This window comes from Ursus arctos, unplaced genomic scaffold (genome assembly GCF_023065955.2).
Source record: "Ursus arctos isolate Adak ecotype North America unplaced genomic scaffold, UrsArc2.0 scaffold_5, whole genome shotgun sequence".
NCBI lineage: Eukaryota > Metazoa > Chordata > Mammalia > Carnivora > Ursidae > Ursus > Ursus arctos.
The window spans coordinates 90,342,977-90,361,965 of record NW_026623067.1 but is presented as its reverse complement, the minus strand read 5'-3'; the positions used below and the strand labels follow the sequence as shown (position 1 = coordinate 90,361,965).

The 18,989-nt window shown below is 36.8% G+C and overlaps 1 protein-coding gene and 1 non-coding gene across 3 annotated transcripts in view; both read right to left on the bottom strand.

The window, feature by feature from the left end:
• Nucleotides 1-485: 485 nt before the first annotated feature.
• The window catches only part of DCP2 (decapping mRNA 2), a 55,039-nt gene continuing 36,535 nt past the window's right edge, over nucleotides 486-18,989 (bottom strand). The window contains exons 5-11 of one of the 2 annotated variants that reach the window (XM_026498447.4): nucleotides 17,357-17,509; nucleotides 17,124-17,236; nucleotides 16,926-17,033; nucleotides 14,862-14,997; nucleotides 11,739-11,849; nucleotides 9,967-10,018; nucleotides 486-7,921 (exon numbers count right to left, since the gene is read on the bottom strand). In XM_026498447.4, coding sequence (XP_026354232.1) covers nucleotides 7,758-7,921; nucleotides 9,967-10,018; nucleotides 11,739-11,849; nucleotides 14,862-14,997; nucleotides 16,926-17,033; nucleotides 17,124-17,236; nucleotides 17,357-17,509 — 837 coding nt within the window. In that variant the 3' untranslated portion in view covers nucleotides 486-7,757. The remainder of the gene's footprint in view (nucleotides 7,922-9,966; nucleotides 10,019-11,738; nucleotides 11,850-14,861; nucleotides 14,998-16,925; nucleotides 17,034-17,123; nucleotides 17,237-17,356; nucleotides 17,510-18,989) is intronic. The other variant, XM_057307356.1, reaches the window with a different exon arrangement.
• On the bottom strand, nucleotides 14,012-14,118 carry LOC113255396 (U6 spliceosomal RNA). The gene has a single exon (XR_003316275.1). It is a non-coding gene; the product is annotated as a U6 spliceosomal RNA (small nuclear RNA).

Sequence of the window (18,989 nt, the reverse complement as noted above, 5' to 3'; positions counted from 1 at the left end):
AAAGAAGATGGCACGGAGCTCTGCAACATGTCTATTAGAGGAACAATGTTTTCCTGCAAAATGTGGTCAGCTCTCAACATGAAAGCAAGGTGTAACATCCTGGTCCCCCTCTTAAAATTTTAAATGAAAATAATTATATAGCTGAGGTTTGTAGTGGAGAAGAATGTATTTCTCCCATGATCCAAGGACTTACATATTCTATTTAGAAAGCCTGGTTCAAGAACAACTGTTTAAGAATTACTGGATTGTATATTATCTAACCAATTTTGCTTTGAACCAATAACCAAACTGTTAAGTGTTTGAGATGGAGAATACATACCGGTTCTTTATTTTCATTTTTGCAGAGACACTCTTTCAATAGTTCTTCCCATCATATAAACATGCCTTTATCTCATACTTGTCATTTTTTATTGGTCCAAAGAGAGACAGACAAAATATGAGTAAGTTGGAACCTATGATAACAAGTAACAGTAACAGGAACCAGGTTAAGGTAGTAATTAAAACTGCCCAAGCAGCAAAATTTATTGATATTGCACTACAAACAGTCTATATTTAACACAATATTTTTACAGAAAGCCAATATTTGAACAACCAACTGTAAAAATGTTTTAAAATACAAAAGGAAACCTTCATTCATTCAAATTGTATTCTGTAAGATAAAAGGTTTTTAATTTCTAAACTGGTGTTATTTACATCAAAAAGCTTTCAAAAAAAGAGCATAATAACTGTTAAGACACAGGACTTTGTTCATTTTCTCAGGGGAGATTACAGCTGGCATTGCTAGTCAACTGTGGAAGTACAATAATCCTGCAAACATTTAAACTCACTGGAAAATCTTAATTTATGATAGTCACACCCAATATAAGTGACAATCAGTCCTCATCCTTTGATTAACACTAAGGGAAAAGAGACAAAGCTACTGTTTAGCCAGAATGTAATAAATCCAGAAACACAATAAATCCATCTGAAAGTTACCAATTTGTATAACAAGGTAAACAGGTATTTTGGGGTTCCTTTTCTGCTCTAATTGTTCGACAATTAACCAAAACAAGCACCAGGAACTTCATTACTACCAGAGACAGAATTATTCCAGTGGTTTACTTACAGTCTTTTTCTAAACGTTAAAATGCCCTAGAAGGTAAAGTCATAAAATGCTGTGATAATTAAGGCAAAAATTAAATGTTAAATCCTTTCACACAAGACAAAAATGATTACTGAAGAGTTTACAAATCACATTTACCCTAAAGTCCAGTTTTCTCAACATCATATTTAGGGAAACCATTTCAATTTTTTTCTACCAGCTTTTGTAGGTCCCACATAAAATTTAACATCACTCAGCATAAGTCTCTTCACCTTCTCCAGACTAAAACCTTCTCCTAAGAAAACTGTTTTAAGACTACACAATCTTCCTTGAACACTACCTAGTCTCTGCAGCATAAAAGACACTTCAAACCCTTGTTTTAGAAGTGGTAGGGTTAAAAAGAAAAATTCTTATTCCCTTTCCCATCCAAACTGCATGAAAAACAATCTTATACAGAATTTCACTTGTTAATACATGAACTATAATTCCATTTGATTAATCATTTTATTCTGAAATAAGACTGTTTTTAAATTTTCATTAAAGCCAACAGGTAAACTTTTAAATCTGAATTGTATGTGTCAATTACCAAAGATGATTTTTTATAAGGTATTAAGCTAATAAACTTCAAACACAATCATAAGAAAATATATGTATGTGTATATATATAATGTGTGTGTTATATATATATACAAAATAGTTCATGGTTTTATTTTCCTTCCCTGTTACTGAAGGAAAAGTTTGTAAGAAAATGGAAAGTCAGTTAGCTGTCTCCTGTCCTAACTTCGAAGTGAAATGAGCAAAAAAGTAAAAGACTCAGTTCTTCAGATACCTATATTTCAAATTAAAAGGTACTTGTACAGCATCCAAATGCAAACCTAAAATGAACAACAGAGACAGGAGTCCCCTAGGACAGTAGTGAAATGCACAGGGAAACTCCTGTAGATACGTCTGTTGTGCTTTTCTACCAGTGCACACCATATACACAGGACACGAAGAGAGCAAGTCCACTGCCGCTCGCTGCAGAAAGTATTAACATCTAACCCAACTGCTGAGGAACAGTTACTACCTGCTAAACTGCATTCAGCTGAGAATCTTTGCTTTCATTTGCTGCCATCCATAGTTGATTCCAAAGTATCACGAAATAGTAATATAAACCAAGATATTTTACAAAGAACTAGCTAAATTCTTAAAGCTTGAGCAAGGACTAACAATGTGGATTTGTGCCCAAAATGTTTCACACCATAGTTTGTAGCTAGAGATTGTTTCAGAAACTCAATGAATTAAAAGCAGATTAAATTAAAATGTTACATTCTATCTCAGAAAGCCCACAACCTAAGACTGTTAACTAAGACTTCTCAAGGACTAAGGACTAGCAGAACACTGCCAATTTCACCTTAGAACCACAGTTTTCTTTGTTCCCAGACAATCTGACAGCTACATGCACTGAGACCCAAAACAGCACTGGTGTCCATAGCCTTCCTCTCCGCTTGTGGATCAAGGGTCAAGTGAGATCATCTCTGAAGGGCAAGATATGATCACTGCATATAAATTCCCAAAGTGGCAGATTTCACATAAGGATGTAGCACAAACTATTCTATACAAGGGACAAGATACAAAGGGCAGGTGGGGTAGCAGTGGGGGCTCTGTGGCCTCTTCCTGGCTTCAGAAGCCAATAATCAAAACACCACCCAAACCCCTACAAGAGCCCTCCCACCAAAAAAGCAGCACCTATATATGTTCAGGGCCTTATTCTTCCATTGGACTAAAGGACTAAAGAAGTCTACTAAGAGGAGGGTCCATGTGGTTACAAACCACAGCAACTGATTTCTGCATCCACTCCCTTCCCCCCAAGCACCGCCGGCCAATACTACAACACAGCTAATGCAAGCACTGTGTCACAGTCAATTCTTTTCAGACTGTGCTTTCCAGCCGCTACCATCCCTAGACCATCCCCTCTGCTAACCACAGAAGACACAAGACAAATGGAATCTCTTTACTAGTGATTTCATTAATCTGGGGACCCAGATTAAAGATTCAATTATAAACATCTCTCAAAATAAAACTTCCATACTTTCCCATAGTTTTTAATTTACAATTCTTTGTACTTTACATTAAAGTCTGAGCAACTAAGCTGGTGGAAGCCAGCCCTTCAGGTCCACTCCCATGTATGAAAGGTAGCTTTATTCTCCTCCCTAGCTTTACTGTTTCAATAGTAAATGCTGTTTGTCACAAGAGAACTAGATGGAAAGGAATGGATCACATTCAGCACGAATGTACAGGTACCTCATGAAGTGGCTACGTCACACGCCTGACCATGGCTGGCTGTGCTCTGACTTATGCTCCTGTAAGAAAGCAGAGAACTTCAGTGTGGCTGGAGTTGTAAATTATCAGCACAGGAAGGACCAGACTCCCAAACACCGATCTTTAAAGTGAGAAAAATTACTTTAGATTTACTAGACTGCTTGGCGACCGTAAAAAAATAATAACTTTATCCAGAGCTAGAAAACACTTGGTAACAGCCATATATATTAGACACTGCTTGACTAGGCAATGATCACATTGCTAGCCTAATACAACAGACAGCACTTAAGCACTGGTTTATCTTCTAATATTTCTTCCTTACACTCTCTTTGCCTAGCAAGGATAGCTATCTCCTCCCCTCAGGCCACTTTTGTGCTATAATAATCTATCCTATATTTTGGAACTGCAATCTAGAACTTTATTTTGAAAGCACGGGACAGAGGCTTTATTGCCTATTTGCAATCTGCCACCTTCAGGATACACTAGTATAAACTTCAAGAGCAACTCAATTCTAGGAAGAAAAAGATGCTGAGGCCATCATAATCTCATTTTTAGAGTTCTTGGCAACTATACAAATACACTTTGAAGTCTTAGGACAGAATATAAAATGAGGAACTCTAGCTAGGCTTTACCAAGCTATCAGAAATAAGGTTTAACAGAACTGTTGTTTTACTAACACCTGCTTACCCAGAGACAGGTACTTAAACTTAAAGGTAAAGGATATTGATACCTTCAGACAAAGCAAGAAATGTCTTGCTTATCACTAATCTAAAGTTAGGACAATACATATGAGCCCCTTCCCCAGGCCAGAATATAATCTCAGTCAAAAATCACTAAGTTACACTTTTTTTCAATCATAAAAACGTTAATGAATCTGACCTTGTAACTATGATTAATATGCAAAGAAAACACTTCCTCAGAGAACACAGAGACAAAACAGATGTCAATCAAAACAAAATCTCAAGAGGCAGAGGGAGGTACTGGTACAAAAATAAATATAAAAAACCAAGAGATATTATAGAAAGAAAAGTAACTTGGCAAACAATCTAATTTTTAAATTGACTTTGCTCCTTACTATTCACGTTAACTGTTGGAAACAAACAAAAAAGAGGGAATTAGGTAATGAAATGTTTTTAATGCATACATGCACTTAGACCTGAACTTTTCTAAAAACCACCATAATATGTTGATCTTTATAATAAAATTTAAATATAATCCCTGTGGAAGGATGCCATTCACTTAGGTTTGAGTTTTTATTTGATATTACACACAAACTACTAAAGCCGTAAAAGACAAAGTACCAACCCAATCTTATAGCATAAAAGTATTTTTGCCATATTTTGCTATACATCTTAATTATCTGCACTAACTAATTGATATTTAATAGAAAAATAAGAATATCCAAAGCTCAAAGCAGCAAGCAGTGACCACAAATCCCTTGACGGCATAGGAGAGTTGCTTTTATACAGTAACGTGAGAATCCAACTAAAGTTTCAAACCTCTTCAAATTTCACCCACGCTAAGGGTGCTCTTCAGTTTATGTCTCAGGAAGAGGGTCACTGGTTGAAATCCTAAAACCATTCATTTGCTATTTCTTAACAGAAACTTGTGAAAGCATGTAAACTATATACCCCTATCTTTTGGATAACGATGGTTAAGTACAAAAAAGTTCATTTAACATCTTACAAATCATTACAGTTATACATAAAAACACCTACAAAATTTAAAAAAATAAAAGATTCACAGTGCACTGAACCTTGGAACATGTAAGTTTGGAACATAAGAACATTTAACAAGTGAATTCAAAGACCTATTTTTCTCTCAAAGACATAAAACACAACGAAGCCAACACAACTACTCTTCTCATCCAGCTTCTTAAAATGCAGCACACAGAAGTAAATTATTGCATATTCAGCACACTCTTTATCACTTGATTTCTTCAAACCATGCTAAAATTTCTCAAAGGAGAAATCCAGTTCTGTGCTAAGCATGGCCTTTCTCAAGGTAACCTGAACACTGAGAAACTAATACACAGGTTCAAGGGAGTAAGTACAGCAGATGGACCTAAAATAGGTACACCCAACTTCCCCATTTTCTGCATAGTTAAGTCACATCACACACAGAAACTTTAACTCACATCTTTTCTTATCTCCAACTGTCAAGAGAGCTAAAAGCCTCAAGTTACCAAAATCCCATCCCAACAATACCCTTGTTTTGTTCCACAGTGCATTAAACGAAGCAGCACAACAGCAATACCATTTAACCAGAGTTAAACTGCTGTAATTGAAAAGAGATACTCTGTTGGTTCTTGAAAAGGCTCAACACCTTTAGAGGACATACTTATGGTAACTAACTCTAATCTCTTTTGCTTTTGTATAAGAGCTGAAAAACACAACTCTAGGCACCAGAGAGACTGACCAAAATATTCAAAAAACAAAACAAAACCACACACACAGACACACAGGAAATCACTAAAATTATACGGTTTCCAGATGATAGTAAATGAGTGAAAATGATTTACCTGCTATAGGCAAACTAAGTTTTCACTCCCTTAACAATTTAATAGAAATCTGGAATGCTGGGACCAGCTATAAATATGGCTCAAGGAGACCCAAGCAAAGCAGCTGTATTTCTGGAAAGAACAGTAAGAGCTTCCAAAAGCAATCATATAATGTATTTTAAAAAAGGTCACGGAAGGATTCACAAGTTTGTCACATTACAAGATGCAGGATTATGAATAACCCAATTTTAAACACACTGCTGTAATCGTGAATTCTCCTGCTTAGCACCAAGAGGGTGACACTTTTATTAATAAATAGAATTTCTCCTTTAAAATCAAGCCATTTAAAAGCTAAAGCAAAGAAATACCAAGTGAATTCCTTACAAGAGTACTTCTTCTGAAAGTCCTACTGGGTTAAATAGAACCCCTATTAAATAGGCTATCTATACAGAATAAAGATTTCTACAATAAAATTTACAAGCAGAGATATATTTTGTGGATACCACACGTAAAAAAAGATTTTTAAAACCCACATGGCAGATGCACACGCACACATATGCTCACACATCACCCCCCCAAAAGAAATACCTTCAAATGAGGTCAGAAGCAGCCCGAACACTAAAGTCCCCTTAAAAGTCCTGGTGATTGTCCTCGATTAGAGCTGAAATTCTTCTTAAAATGGGCATTGCCATCTTAAGAAGATTTAAGAATCCTGGAGGAGCAAAATACAGTCCTAGAAGTGAGTTATGTATGTTACCTTCATGTTCTGATCGTCCCCTAATAAAATGCTTTATTTGTACCTGGGTGAATCGCATACCCTTTCCCTTCCCGCTCCATCATCCAGGGGCTTCAGCATGCTCATAAAAGCATGTCAGTTTCTGCCACTACTGCAAATTGGAACCTAATACAACATTTGTTTCCAGAGATGAACACCGAGATGCAATGCAAAACCTAATAATGTCAGTATTCCATTCATATTTACACAACTGTGATAGAGAATAAATTTTCACAGGAATGAAACCATTGTACAATACTGAAGAGTCAGCGGCAGGACAGTGAAGACAAGACCAAAGCAGCTGCCACCAAAGCAGTTGCCAGGTCCCCGCCTCCTTGGGCCACGCTCCCCTCCCCCCACTCCCCAGCGCCCTGCCAGGTTTGCTGACTGCACAAGGCTCTCAACTCCAAGTCAGAGCGTCCACTCCCCACCCAACCAACTCAGTCCCTGTCCAGGCTGAGGACTTTGTCCTTTAATGAAGTGCTGTGTTCATTTTTAACATGAACATTACATAGTAGATGCTGGCTCTAAATAAAACCTTTCAACAAATCTCCCATCAGAGAGGATTAGAGAACCTAAATGGTTAGAAGCAGAGAAATGCACAAAATGCCACCAAAGCAGATGGCCTGCAATCTTGACTTCTGTGACATTTTTAGCTCTCGCATTCATTTAATATTTTGTGAATTTTCAGTTTCTTTTAAAAATGTCAACACAAGGAAACTCTTATTGCAATCATTGTCATGGACAGATGGAGCATTCCCATTAACTTGGCTACCTAATGATGACTCTAACACTATTTTCTTGACCAGAACACGAAATAAAAATCACAATCACACAGAACAAAATGCTCTCATAAAAAGCAACTTAAATTCGTTAGCCAAACACTGAAAAGGTATATCTGTATAAAAGGTTATAACTGCATTTACAGTGCAAACTTATGTTTCTTTCTACTCTCTCTTCTGCAGAGAACGTTATCTTCAGAAACATCATTACCTCCCTGCATTTCTTTAAAACACCTGAGAAAGGTAAGGCTCAAAGAGACACCCACTCAAATGCAACAGGTCTCTGATCCTGGGACTTCCACAACACATCTGCTGCTATCAAAGGTCCAAGATTTTCATTATAGCATTATGGTCAAACTTAAAACTCAAAAAGGCTCTGGATGAAAAGGGGAACTTGCAATGACCATTACATGCCACAGACTGTCCCTCGGCATGTTCTAGCAACTGGTCTTCACTGGAGCAAGGCAAGTCATATACAGCATCTGTTTAAATAAATAAATAAACAAACTCAGTAACTTAGTAAGAACTCAAATACTGCCCTTCCCAACTTTTGTGATAAAGGAATTCATGTACAGTATATATTTTTCCTCACCACACTCTAAATCTAACCCAAGTAGAACACCAAGATACTTTCCCTAAACTGAGGCTCAACTGATTTTCTCATCTATGATTATTGATTTCCACACATTCATTCAAAATCTTAGTCTCAGCCTTTAAGACCCTTAATATTCACATGCTTTCAAAAATGGGCACACTTTTGTCTACCTCCCAATTTTTCTGTGCCAACATAAGGGGAGCTTCTTAACAAAGATCAAAATGTAGGGGCGCCTGGGTGGTGCAGACTGGTTAAGTGGCTGCCTTCGGCCCAGGTCATGATCCCAGCGTCCTGCGACTGAATCCCACGTCGGGCTCCCTGCTCAGCGGAGAGCCTACTTCTCCCTCTCCCTCTGCCTGCCGCTCTGCCTACTTGTGCTCTCTGTCAAATGAATAAATAAATCTAAAAACTAACTAAATAAAGGCAAGCACTGTAAAGACTACAACTGTAATCTAAGATGTGTAAAGAGTCTAATTCTACAAAAATAAAGATGGAGCTTACCAAATCTTCAGAGAATATATTAACCTAAAGAAAAATCCAAATTTTCAAAAACATGGTCCAACAAAACTCCCAACTTACCAGGGCTTGTTTTTATTTTTTTGTTTTAAAGGTAGAGCAGAGACCTGACCAGGAAAGTGGATTGGGAACAGACATCAAGAGGCTGAGGCACAGGCACCTGGAAGGTTCAGTCGGTTAAGCGTCTGCCTTCAGCCCAGGTCATGATCTCAGGGTCCGGGGATGAAGTTCCAGGGAACCTGCTTCTCCTTTTCCTTCTGCCCTCCCTCCCCCTGCTTGTGTGCTCACATGCTCTCTCTCTCTCCCCAATAAAATCTTAAAAAAAAAAAAAAAAAAAAAAAAGAGGCTGAGGTACAAAGAAAATCTCAAATGAGGTTTCCCAGGACAAAAATCCTTTTATACCTCAAGACAAATTTTATATGTCCATACTATGCCCAACTAAGCTGGGTATATGGAGTTATAGTTTACCCTCTTTTAATGTCTTCTTCCTGAACATACGCCTTTTTAAAGATTTGTAAAGTAACCGATTTCTGAGCTTACGTTAATTAAACCATCAGCCTATCATGTCCCCACCAGACAACATGGCCAGAAAAATCTTAAGATGACTTCTACCCCCATACCTATGTATACCAAACTGATAGTTTCTACGACTTTATAGTTAACCTTAATTTTCCAAAACAGGGTTAAAGCTTTTAAAATAGCATTTATCCTGCTTAAATAATAAATAGTACTGCAAGAAAATATGATTAAAATGCTTTTTATTTCTCAGACTTTTCTATATGAAGGCCTTACATTTAAATGGTGAATAAATGTGTATCTACTGCACAGGGATTTCACGCAATTCAAAACAGCACATAAGAAAAGTCTACTGTACTTCCAAATGACGTCTATTAAATCAGTATTACCAAAGAACTTTCTACATTCATCACCATTACTTTCCAAATCAGATCACACACCTACTCTTTATAACTGAGGACTGATGTCATGTTAATAAAAGCTATCCATAGTACCTCCTTAAAAAGTTGCTAATTACCTCCTAAGGTGGGAAATGTTGCCCTTCTGAAGTTACTACTCTTATATATAGATGTGAGAATGAGGTCTCCTCACCTTTACAATACTTGGTTCTACTCTCCTCTCACTAATATTTATTGACTTACAACGGTCATACATAGCACCAAGATTTGACACTCACACATAAAAACAGCACACTGAAAGGGGAAATCATTTCATCTCGACCATTTAAGTTCATTTTAGCAAGTTTCATATTTAGAGAACATGACCACATATATGAACTCTCTACAGACATGTTCAACTCTTCCTGCTTATCTATCACAGTCCATCATACTTAACTAAAATCAAGGTTAGGCCAAAACCAAATCAAATTCCACCAGAGATTTTAAAAAGAAAATGACTTGCCTGTTTCGAAATTATCCTGAAGTTTTCGCGGATGAAGTCTTTTTTCACATTTCTATTAAAAAAAACACACACACACACACAACACACCAGCTGCAGTTACTCTACTTACTATAAATGAGGAGACATATGATCAAATTTCTCAGGAGGAAAATTAAACCAGTAATATAATCACCATCCCCAGTCTTACACTGGTATTTTTATTTTTTTTTTATTTTAAGCCTAAAACTTTTTTTAGTTCTTGATTACATGTACAATATAGAAATACCAGGAAAAAAATTACTCGTTAAATTTCTCAACCCAGAGATAATTAACATTTTGGTGGATCTTTGTAGCTTTTTCTCTATGAAGATACTGTGAATTTTCTTCATAATTACTAAAAATAAGTGGAATTATTCGGTACATAGGACTATTCTATAACCTTTTTTTTTATTTTTTAAAGATTTAGTTGTTTTAGAGGAAGAGGGAAAAAACATGAGCACATGAGAACAGGGGGAGGGGGAGAGAGAGAAACTCTAGCAGACTCCCCACTGAGCGCAGAGCCCAACATGAGGCTCGATCACATGGGGCTCAATCCCATGATCCTGAGATCATGACCTGAGCTGAAATCAAGAGTTGGATGCTCACCCACTGAGCCACCCAGGTGCCCCAGTCTACTTTTTAAATGTAACATACTGTGAACATATTTTTTTTCAATAAATATAAACCCGCACCATCATTTTTAATGACTACATGGTAGTCCACTGCATAGATCTATGATATTGCATTTAAAATTATATTCTTGGATATTTAGATTGTTTCCACATTTTCATTATTCAAAACAGTAACGGGATGAACATTCTTTAACATCTTCTTCTAGGGAAACAACTTAAGAACCTTTTCAGGCTTTCCATATAGCCAAGCTATCTCCCTAGAAAACTGAACCAATTAGTTATTTTTAAGTGTTGCGGAAACACTCAACAATATACAAATGGCTCTCTTTTTATCTGTGCCAATCTGACAGGAAAAAAGTATAATAGTAGAAGGCAAGTAACCTAACAGTAAACTCATCTTTAACATGTGTTTGCCCATGGAATCAATACACCCCAACTTAAGTAAACAGCAAACAGAAAATCAGGCAAAAAATTTTAGCTAAAACCTTAAAACTGCTATTATCACCCACTATTAAAAAAAGAGAAGTAGGTGAAACTACAAGAAAACTCAACATACAAATACCAGGACTTACAGAAAAGATAAGAAATGGAGACCCGTTAGTTATGAATTGCTACTTTCTGGAGCACAGACTAAAAGAGTGAAAGTAAATGCCTTAAAACGCTCACAGTAATCTGTCTTTAGGCCTAGTCTAAGGACTATGGCACTGGCTTGATTTTATTTTTAACTTTTTAAATTCTATCAACTTGAAGGAAAAAAATACACAATGATGTTCTTCCCAACTTTCAACTTTATTAAAACAATACAGACTCTATTTAGAAAAATACAGAAAAATAGCCAAGGACTTGCTCTTTCTTTTAGAAAGCAGGGTTGACTACAAACTATTTTCACAGTAATAAAAAATATTTAAATACCCACATAAAAAAGCAAAAATCAGATGTGCAACTGAATCGATGTGACAAATCTGTAACATAGTCAGAGATTTTAAGTGAGCAAATAATGCACAATTTCATTCCATAAAATCTTATCAATATATCAATTCAATGTGCTTTTGACAATGCCCTTGCTCCACTCCTAAAAATAGGGTGAACTGCCTTCTTAGAATTAGAGCTGTTAAGTCTTACCATTAAGGGATTCTGCTGCTTGGCTGGCTGGCTGTGGACCCCGTTTGTTCTTTTCTTTTGATTAGGTGAATCCTGATACTGTTTTCTGCCATTTCCCCTCATACTTTGATTCTGTTTTTCCAATGAGAAAAAAATAAAATGTAAGCCTACAATATAATGTAACAGGACAAAAGCATATACCCCCAAGGTTATGTTTAGCTGGCTGAATACGAGTTTAACAAAGTCTTCCAAAAATTCTCCTAGAACACTGGGGAACCACATCATATCAATATTTTTTTACAGAACACACTGCTTCACAAAACAAGATTCCACTAAAGGTATGAAATAGCAAGTGCAATGGTCCCAAGGAATCTTGTCTTATCCCATTTCTGCTTACAGATTTTGTTTACAATGCATGAGTTTAAAAAAAAAATGGAGGGGGAGAGAGGAACAAGTTTGAGAACCTTATACAACTGTCAAAATAATCTGTGAGGGGACTGCCAAGGCACACCGGCCACAGTTCTTAAAACAAGGAATATATAGCAGATGTGATCAACTGTTACCCTAAAATCTGCTTTAAATTATTAACAAACAAGTAAGCATTTTTAAATTAATAATCCTTTATATGAAATAAAGACTGGTATTTTAGAAACTTAGGCCATTATCCCTGAAGTTAGACCTAAAGCCTGAACATGCATTAGTGGACATTTTGCAATTGTATTATTTAACAGAGTTAATTTTCTTATCCCTCCCCCCCAAAAATTCTAAGTTTAACTTAAAAAATAAAGTTTTTAAACATTAATTTGTCCCTACAGGTCTTAAAAGGACAGCTAGTTAAGAAGACTAAAACAATGTGAATAAAATACTTTATTGTATTTTTAAAAATATCAAAATATATTTTATATTCTACCTACCTACAAAAAAAAGTTAAGCAGTTCCTAAAATAGCTTGAAAACAATAGGCTAACTTTTTTTTAAGTTTTCATTTCAACATGGGGCTCAAATTCACGACCCAAGATCAAGAGCTGCATGCTCTTCTGAGACCCCAGTGCCCCAACAATAAGCTAATTTAAATAAAGAATGGTAACGGAACAGAGAACAAACTGATGGTTCCAGAAGGGGGATGGACAAAATGGGTGAAGGGGAGTGGGAGACACAGGCTTGTAGTTATGGAATGAGTAAGTCACAACAATAAAAGACACAGTGTAGGGAATACAGTCAATCACATTGTAATAGCATTATATGGTGGTTGTATGGTGACAGATGGCAGCTACACTTGTGGTGACATACAGAGATGATGAATCACTATGTTGTATACCTGAAACTAACATAACATTGTCAACTAGACTCCAATAAAAAAAATTTTTTTTTAAATAGTAAGGAAATAAGTTTACAGAAACTCATGTTACCACATTCTTTTAATTCAATTTCATTCATTCTGCTCTTCCTGGTATTTTTTAGTGTGGTACAAGAAATACAAAGTTTACCACTTTACTTTGAAATGTACAATTCACTGGCAATAAGTATAGTCCCAATGTTGTACGACCACCACCTGTATCCAACTCCAGAACTTTTTTCATCATCCAAAACAGAAACTTTATACCCATTAAATAACTCTGGATTCCCCTGTCCCTCAGCTTCGGTAACCTCAAATAAATCTGTATCTATAAATTCGTCTATTAGGTACCAAATCTAAGCAGAACGGTACAATATTTGTCCTTGGTGTGTGACTTATTGCATGCAGCATGTGTCTAAGTTTCAATGACCACGTTGTAGCATGTGTGTGTCACGATTTCATGCTTTTTTACGACTAATATACCTCTGTATGTATATTCTGTTCATCCGTTAATCTGTTGACAGACATGCGGGCTGCTTCCACCTTTGGGTTATTGTGAATAATGCCACTATGAACACTGGTATACAAGTTACCTGGTTGAGTCCTTGCTTTCAATTTTGTGAGGTATATACCCAGGAAGTGGAGTTGCTAGATCATATGGTGATTCTGTATTTAACTTTCTGAGGAACCACCAAGCTATTTTCCATGGCAGCTGTACCATTTACATGCCCACCAAAAATGCACAGGGATTCTAATTTCTCCACATTCTTGTCAACACTTGCTATTTTCCTTTTCTTTTTCTTATTACAGCTATCCTAATGGATATGAAGTGGTACCTCAGTGTGGTATTGATTTGCATTTCTCTAATGACTAATGATGCTGAGAATCTTTTCATGTGTTTATTGGCCATTTGCATATCTTCTTTGGGGAAATGTCTATTCAAGTTGTTTGTTCATTTTTTTAATTGGGGTTTTTTCATGAATTTGCGTGTCATCCTCGCGCAGGAGCCATGCTAATCTTCTCTGTATCATTCCAATTTTAGGATACGTGCTGCTGAAGTGAGCATTAATTGGGGTTTTTTTTGTTGTTGAGTTAAAGGAGTTCTGGATGTTAATCTAACATCAGATATGTGGTTTGCAAATAATTGTCCCATTCTGTGGGTTATGTTGTTTCACTCTTTGAGAGTGTCCTCTGATGCATGAAAAGTCTGTAATTTTGATGAACCCAGTATATTTTTTAAAAGCATGAAAACAAAGAAGAGTAGCACCCAAATGGATGGCTAAAATGATAAAGACAGATAATGCCAAGAATTAGTAAGGATGTACAACAAATGGAGCTCTCAAGTATTTGGCTGGGGATAAAATTTGAGAACAGGCATACCCAGTAATCCAGAAATTCTGTTCATTATCTATACACAAAAGAATGCTCATCAAAATATACATAGATATTCATAGCAGCATTGTTTGCAAAAGCCCAAAACCAGAAACCACCAAAATGTTCATTAAGAGTAGAATGGATCAATTAAGTGTGGTATAGTCAAGCACCAGAATACAACACGATAATAGAGCTGTCACTGATGGCATATATACCAAAGTCAGATGTTACTTTTTATTACTTACTACACTGTATTTATACCGAAACTGTAAAGGTTAAGAAGTCTCAGCCACGCTTCAAATCACAAGTCAGGAACACAGAAGTCTTTGAGCAACAATTCAGAGCTCTGTAACTGTCAATCTGCAATTCTACATTCAGATACATTTCAAAGTCAAATCTAAAGTTATGAAAATCTTTAAATGTATTATCACTCACCTTTGCTTTTAAAAGGTCAGACATTTCAGAATGATTACTATATGGCTTTTGCTGCAGTGGTTGCCTGTGCTTTATCCACTGGTCACCAGGAGAACCTTCAGGAAATAACTGCTGACTGTGGCGGAATTTGGTTCGACTATACCAAGATTTAAAAAACAAAAACCAGATCACAAAATTTTCACTTAAAATTTTTCTAACATCTTGATAGTTCATCTTACAGATCACAAACTTTACTTTCTTATTAACTGCCTATCTCCCCACAGTGGAATGCAAGTTCCGTAAGGGCAGGGATTCTTATCTGCTTTACCTATTGCTTTATCCCCAGCACCCAGAAGAGTGCCTGGTGTTCACTATTTCTTGAATGAATTAATAGTGTTATTTTTAATCCCAAACCTTCCTAAATTATCCATATCAACTCCTCCCCTATAAGTGATTATACCTTTAAAAACCTGAAGAAAATAATTCTAAATTTACTTGAAACAAACAAATACAAGTGGCATTCCTTCTTATTAGCTAGAGTGTGGAATTTGATCCTGCACAAGTCAGTTACAGATCCCTTCCATGCTAGAAGAGGATCTAAAAACTTAAGCTATATTCTAAAGCAAAAAATTAAGGGGCCCAAGACAGTATATGAGCAAATTAAATAAAGGTCTGGTCTCAAATTCTTATGCGAAAGAATTTGATTGTAAAAGGTTGCACTCACACAGTAGTTTATAATAAAGAAATACCATTTTACAGTACCACTTACATGTGTAACAACAGTCCAGAGTCACTGATCCAAAGAACTGTACTACAGTATTGTTTCTGAATGTTTCAGAGTTCTTCTCCTTTCCCATTTAAAAATTATAATAAAATTGCAGCATGCCTACTTTCTTGAGATAAAATTCAGGTATTTCCTCCAACACATCATTACAGACATTAGTCTATATGCTAAAAACACACCATCCTGCCAAAGAAACCTGAAATTTGGTTAAAGTTGCTTCATTATGTCCTTACTCCACTCTCCAGGACCACAAAGCCTAGGACTACAAGATACGGGACTCACATCACACATTATGGTGGACAGAGTCTCCCAAACATGAACAGTCACACCATTGTTTCCCAAACACTGTCACTATTTTGTGACTTTTTATATGTTTCTTTTTAATCTTAGCTATACTCCTGTCTACTTTTGCTATACTGTTTCACTTATGTCTACTAGTATATAATTTGGTGATTATAATCACAGGTTCTAAAAGGCAGAAATGACTCTCAAGGCATTTAGTCCAAGCTCCTGTCCTCATAAAACCCAACTAAGATGGAACAGTCCCTATGTATTTAAAAAAATTATTGCCTGTAGATGTGGTTTGCTCCTGTTTAATTTCTGAAGCCCTCAGAATCAGAACATCTAAATTAAAGAAAATGTATAATGCAGCTCTCTCTGAGCCTAACACATAAAAGTTCTAGCAAGCTTACTACAAATATACATCCTTATTTAACAAAATTATTTACTTAGCCTACTCTATAATTGTAATCTGGATATAATTAAGTTCCAACCAAGAAAATGTTCTTTGTGGTTCCTGTCCATGTTAACAGTCACTTTTTACAGTACAACAAACACTCTTTGTTAGGGAAAGAAAAGCAGTAAGCCCAAGTCTTCACAGTTCTATCTTTCTGAACAAATTATACAACAGCATTCCTCATCTCTCCTATACAAAAACAGACCTCCATTCAATGATCTTCCGAGACTCAATTGTCTCTAAAGTAGGATATGAGAACAGAGAACAATAGCAACGCACACAAGAGGCAGTTTTCTTCTTTTCCTCATGTTCTATCTACCCATCTGAAAAGTTGGTACCCTCTTGTGTATACTATTTTAAAATGTGCCTGAAGCTCCTTTCCAACTCCAATTAACCTTTTTCATCTCATCAAAAACCCTTTAAAAAAAAGTTCTATTATCTCTAAGACCAGTAACAAAATAATACCTACAAAAAAGAATCCAATGCCTCTGTAAACTTTAGAAGGAAAATGCTACTGCATTAAAAACTATCAGAACGTAGGAATCCTATGACTTTATTTCTTTACCTCAATTTTTCCACAGTGGGTTTAGCTGGTGTGGTACCGACTGAGGAAAATCCATTGTCACTGTCTGAGGAATCTCCAAACCTCCGCGAAAGCCAGTCCCTTAATGGTCTATGGAAACATTAAGAATTCACTCTTAAAACTTGGCTACATAAAAAAACTATCAGAATTAGTTTTGTATTTCAAGAAATAGGAACATACCTGATAAAGGGAATGGCCATAAAAAATTTGTTAGGTGCCAGACCAAGTTTGGATTTCGGGGTCATATCATTTCTATGACAGGGCAATTTCTCAATGGAGAACCACTCAATGTTCTGAGACACAAGAAAATAATTCATTTAGTTAATTATTATCAAGGAGTTCCAAAAAGCAATTTCCTACTTCATTCAATTGGACTACCGTCCAGCAGCCTGAAAATACTTTCAATTACATACCCGAATTTCTCTTCTGGTTTTCGGGTTAAATTTTGTGTCTTTTGGAATTCCTGGAATGATGTACAAACGAGCAAGCTGGTCATTGATTCGAAGTTCAATGTAATCATCCTTACAAATATAATCTTTGATATCAAAACCAGTTTCTTCAAAGACCTGGAAATAACAAATTTAGATGACGATTTTCAATTGTTGCTGTTAGACCTCCAGTTTGTTAAAATTTATTTCAAAGTAAAAACTCAGAAATTTCCAGGCAATTAAAGGCATGAAAGCACGAGGCAAGAAATAAGAATATTCCAGGATCTAGTTCTAGCTCTGAACTGTTCGACTATGAATAAACCCTTTTATATATCTAAGCCCAAATTCTTCACCTATTCAATGAAGGAAGATGTGTGACACTGTGATTTACAAAAAGAAATATGTATTATTTGGTCTTCATCCCCTTTCTGATACAAAGCTCCTAAAACCCTTGGAATTTCCTAATCGATGAAAGCAACCAAGGTACCCTTTGTCATGTTACTGAGGTGACTTTTGGACCCCACCTAAAGATGGGGGGCTGACTGCTAGGACAACCAACCAATGGATCAGAGGATTAGTACTTTCAGTCCACCCTCAACCCCTACCCCACCTCCCATCTCCATGAAGGGGAGAAAGACTGGAGATTGAGCTCAATGGTCAACAGCCAATGATTTAATCAACCCTGCCTACATAAAGAAGCCTCCACAAAAACCCAAAAGTGGGGGACACGACTTCCAGGTTGGTGAACGTGAAGATTTGGAAAGAGCGGTACACTAGGGGACAGCATAGAAGTTTTGCACCCTAGGGGTGCCTGGGTAGCGCAGTCGTTCAGCGTCTGCCTTCGGCTCAGGGCGTGATCCCTGCGTTCCGGGATCGAGTCCCACATCGGGCTTCTCTGCTGGGAGCCTGCTTCTTCCTCTCCCACTCCCTCTGCTGTGTTCCCTCTCGCTGGCTGTCTCTCTCTCAAATAAATAAATAAAATCTTTAAAAAAAAAAAAAAGTTGTTTTGCACCCTTTTCCCATATCCTGCCCTCTGCAGCTCTTCCATCTGGCTGTTCTTGAGTTATATATCCTTTTAAATACACCAGTGATCAAGTAAGTAAAATGTTTCTCTCAGTTCTGAAAGCGACTCTAGCAAATTAAACCCAAGGAGGGGGTCTTTGGAGCCTCCATAGGTTAGAAGCACAGATGACAACCTGGACTTGCAACTGTCGTCTGAGGTAAAAGGCTGTCTTGTAAGACTGGGACCTTAAGCTACAGAATGTGATGCTACTTCCAGGTAGACAGAGTCAGAATTGAGCTGAACTGTAGGACACCCAGCCAGCGTCTGACAATTGCTTGTTGGTGAGAGGAATGCCACCCCCCCAACACACACACACTGTAATTGAGTCCAGAACTCTTAAAATGCTAGAATACAGCAGCGGTTCCCAGTCTGTGGAGAGTACATACTGGGACAACATATAGATTTTATTTGTAGCATCTACAAATCTACACGTACACCAAGCTACAGACTAAAACTTGTCTTACGCATATAAAACTGTTTTTCGGGCTCCGGGGTGGCTCAGTCAGTTAAACATCTACCTTCAGCCCAGGCCATGATCCCAGGGTTCTGGGATGG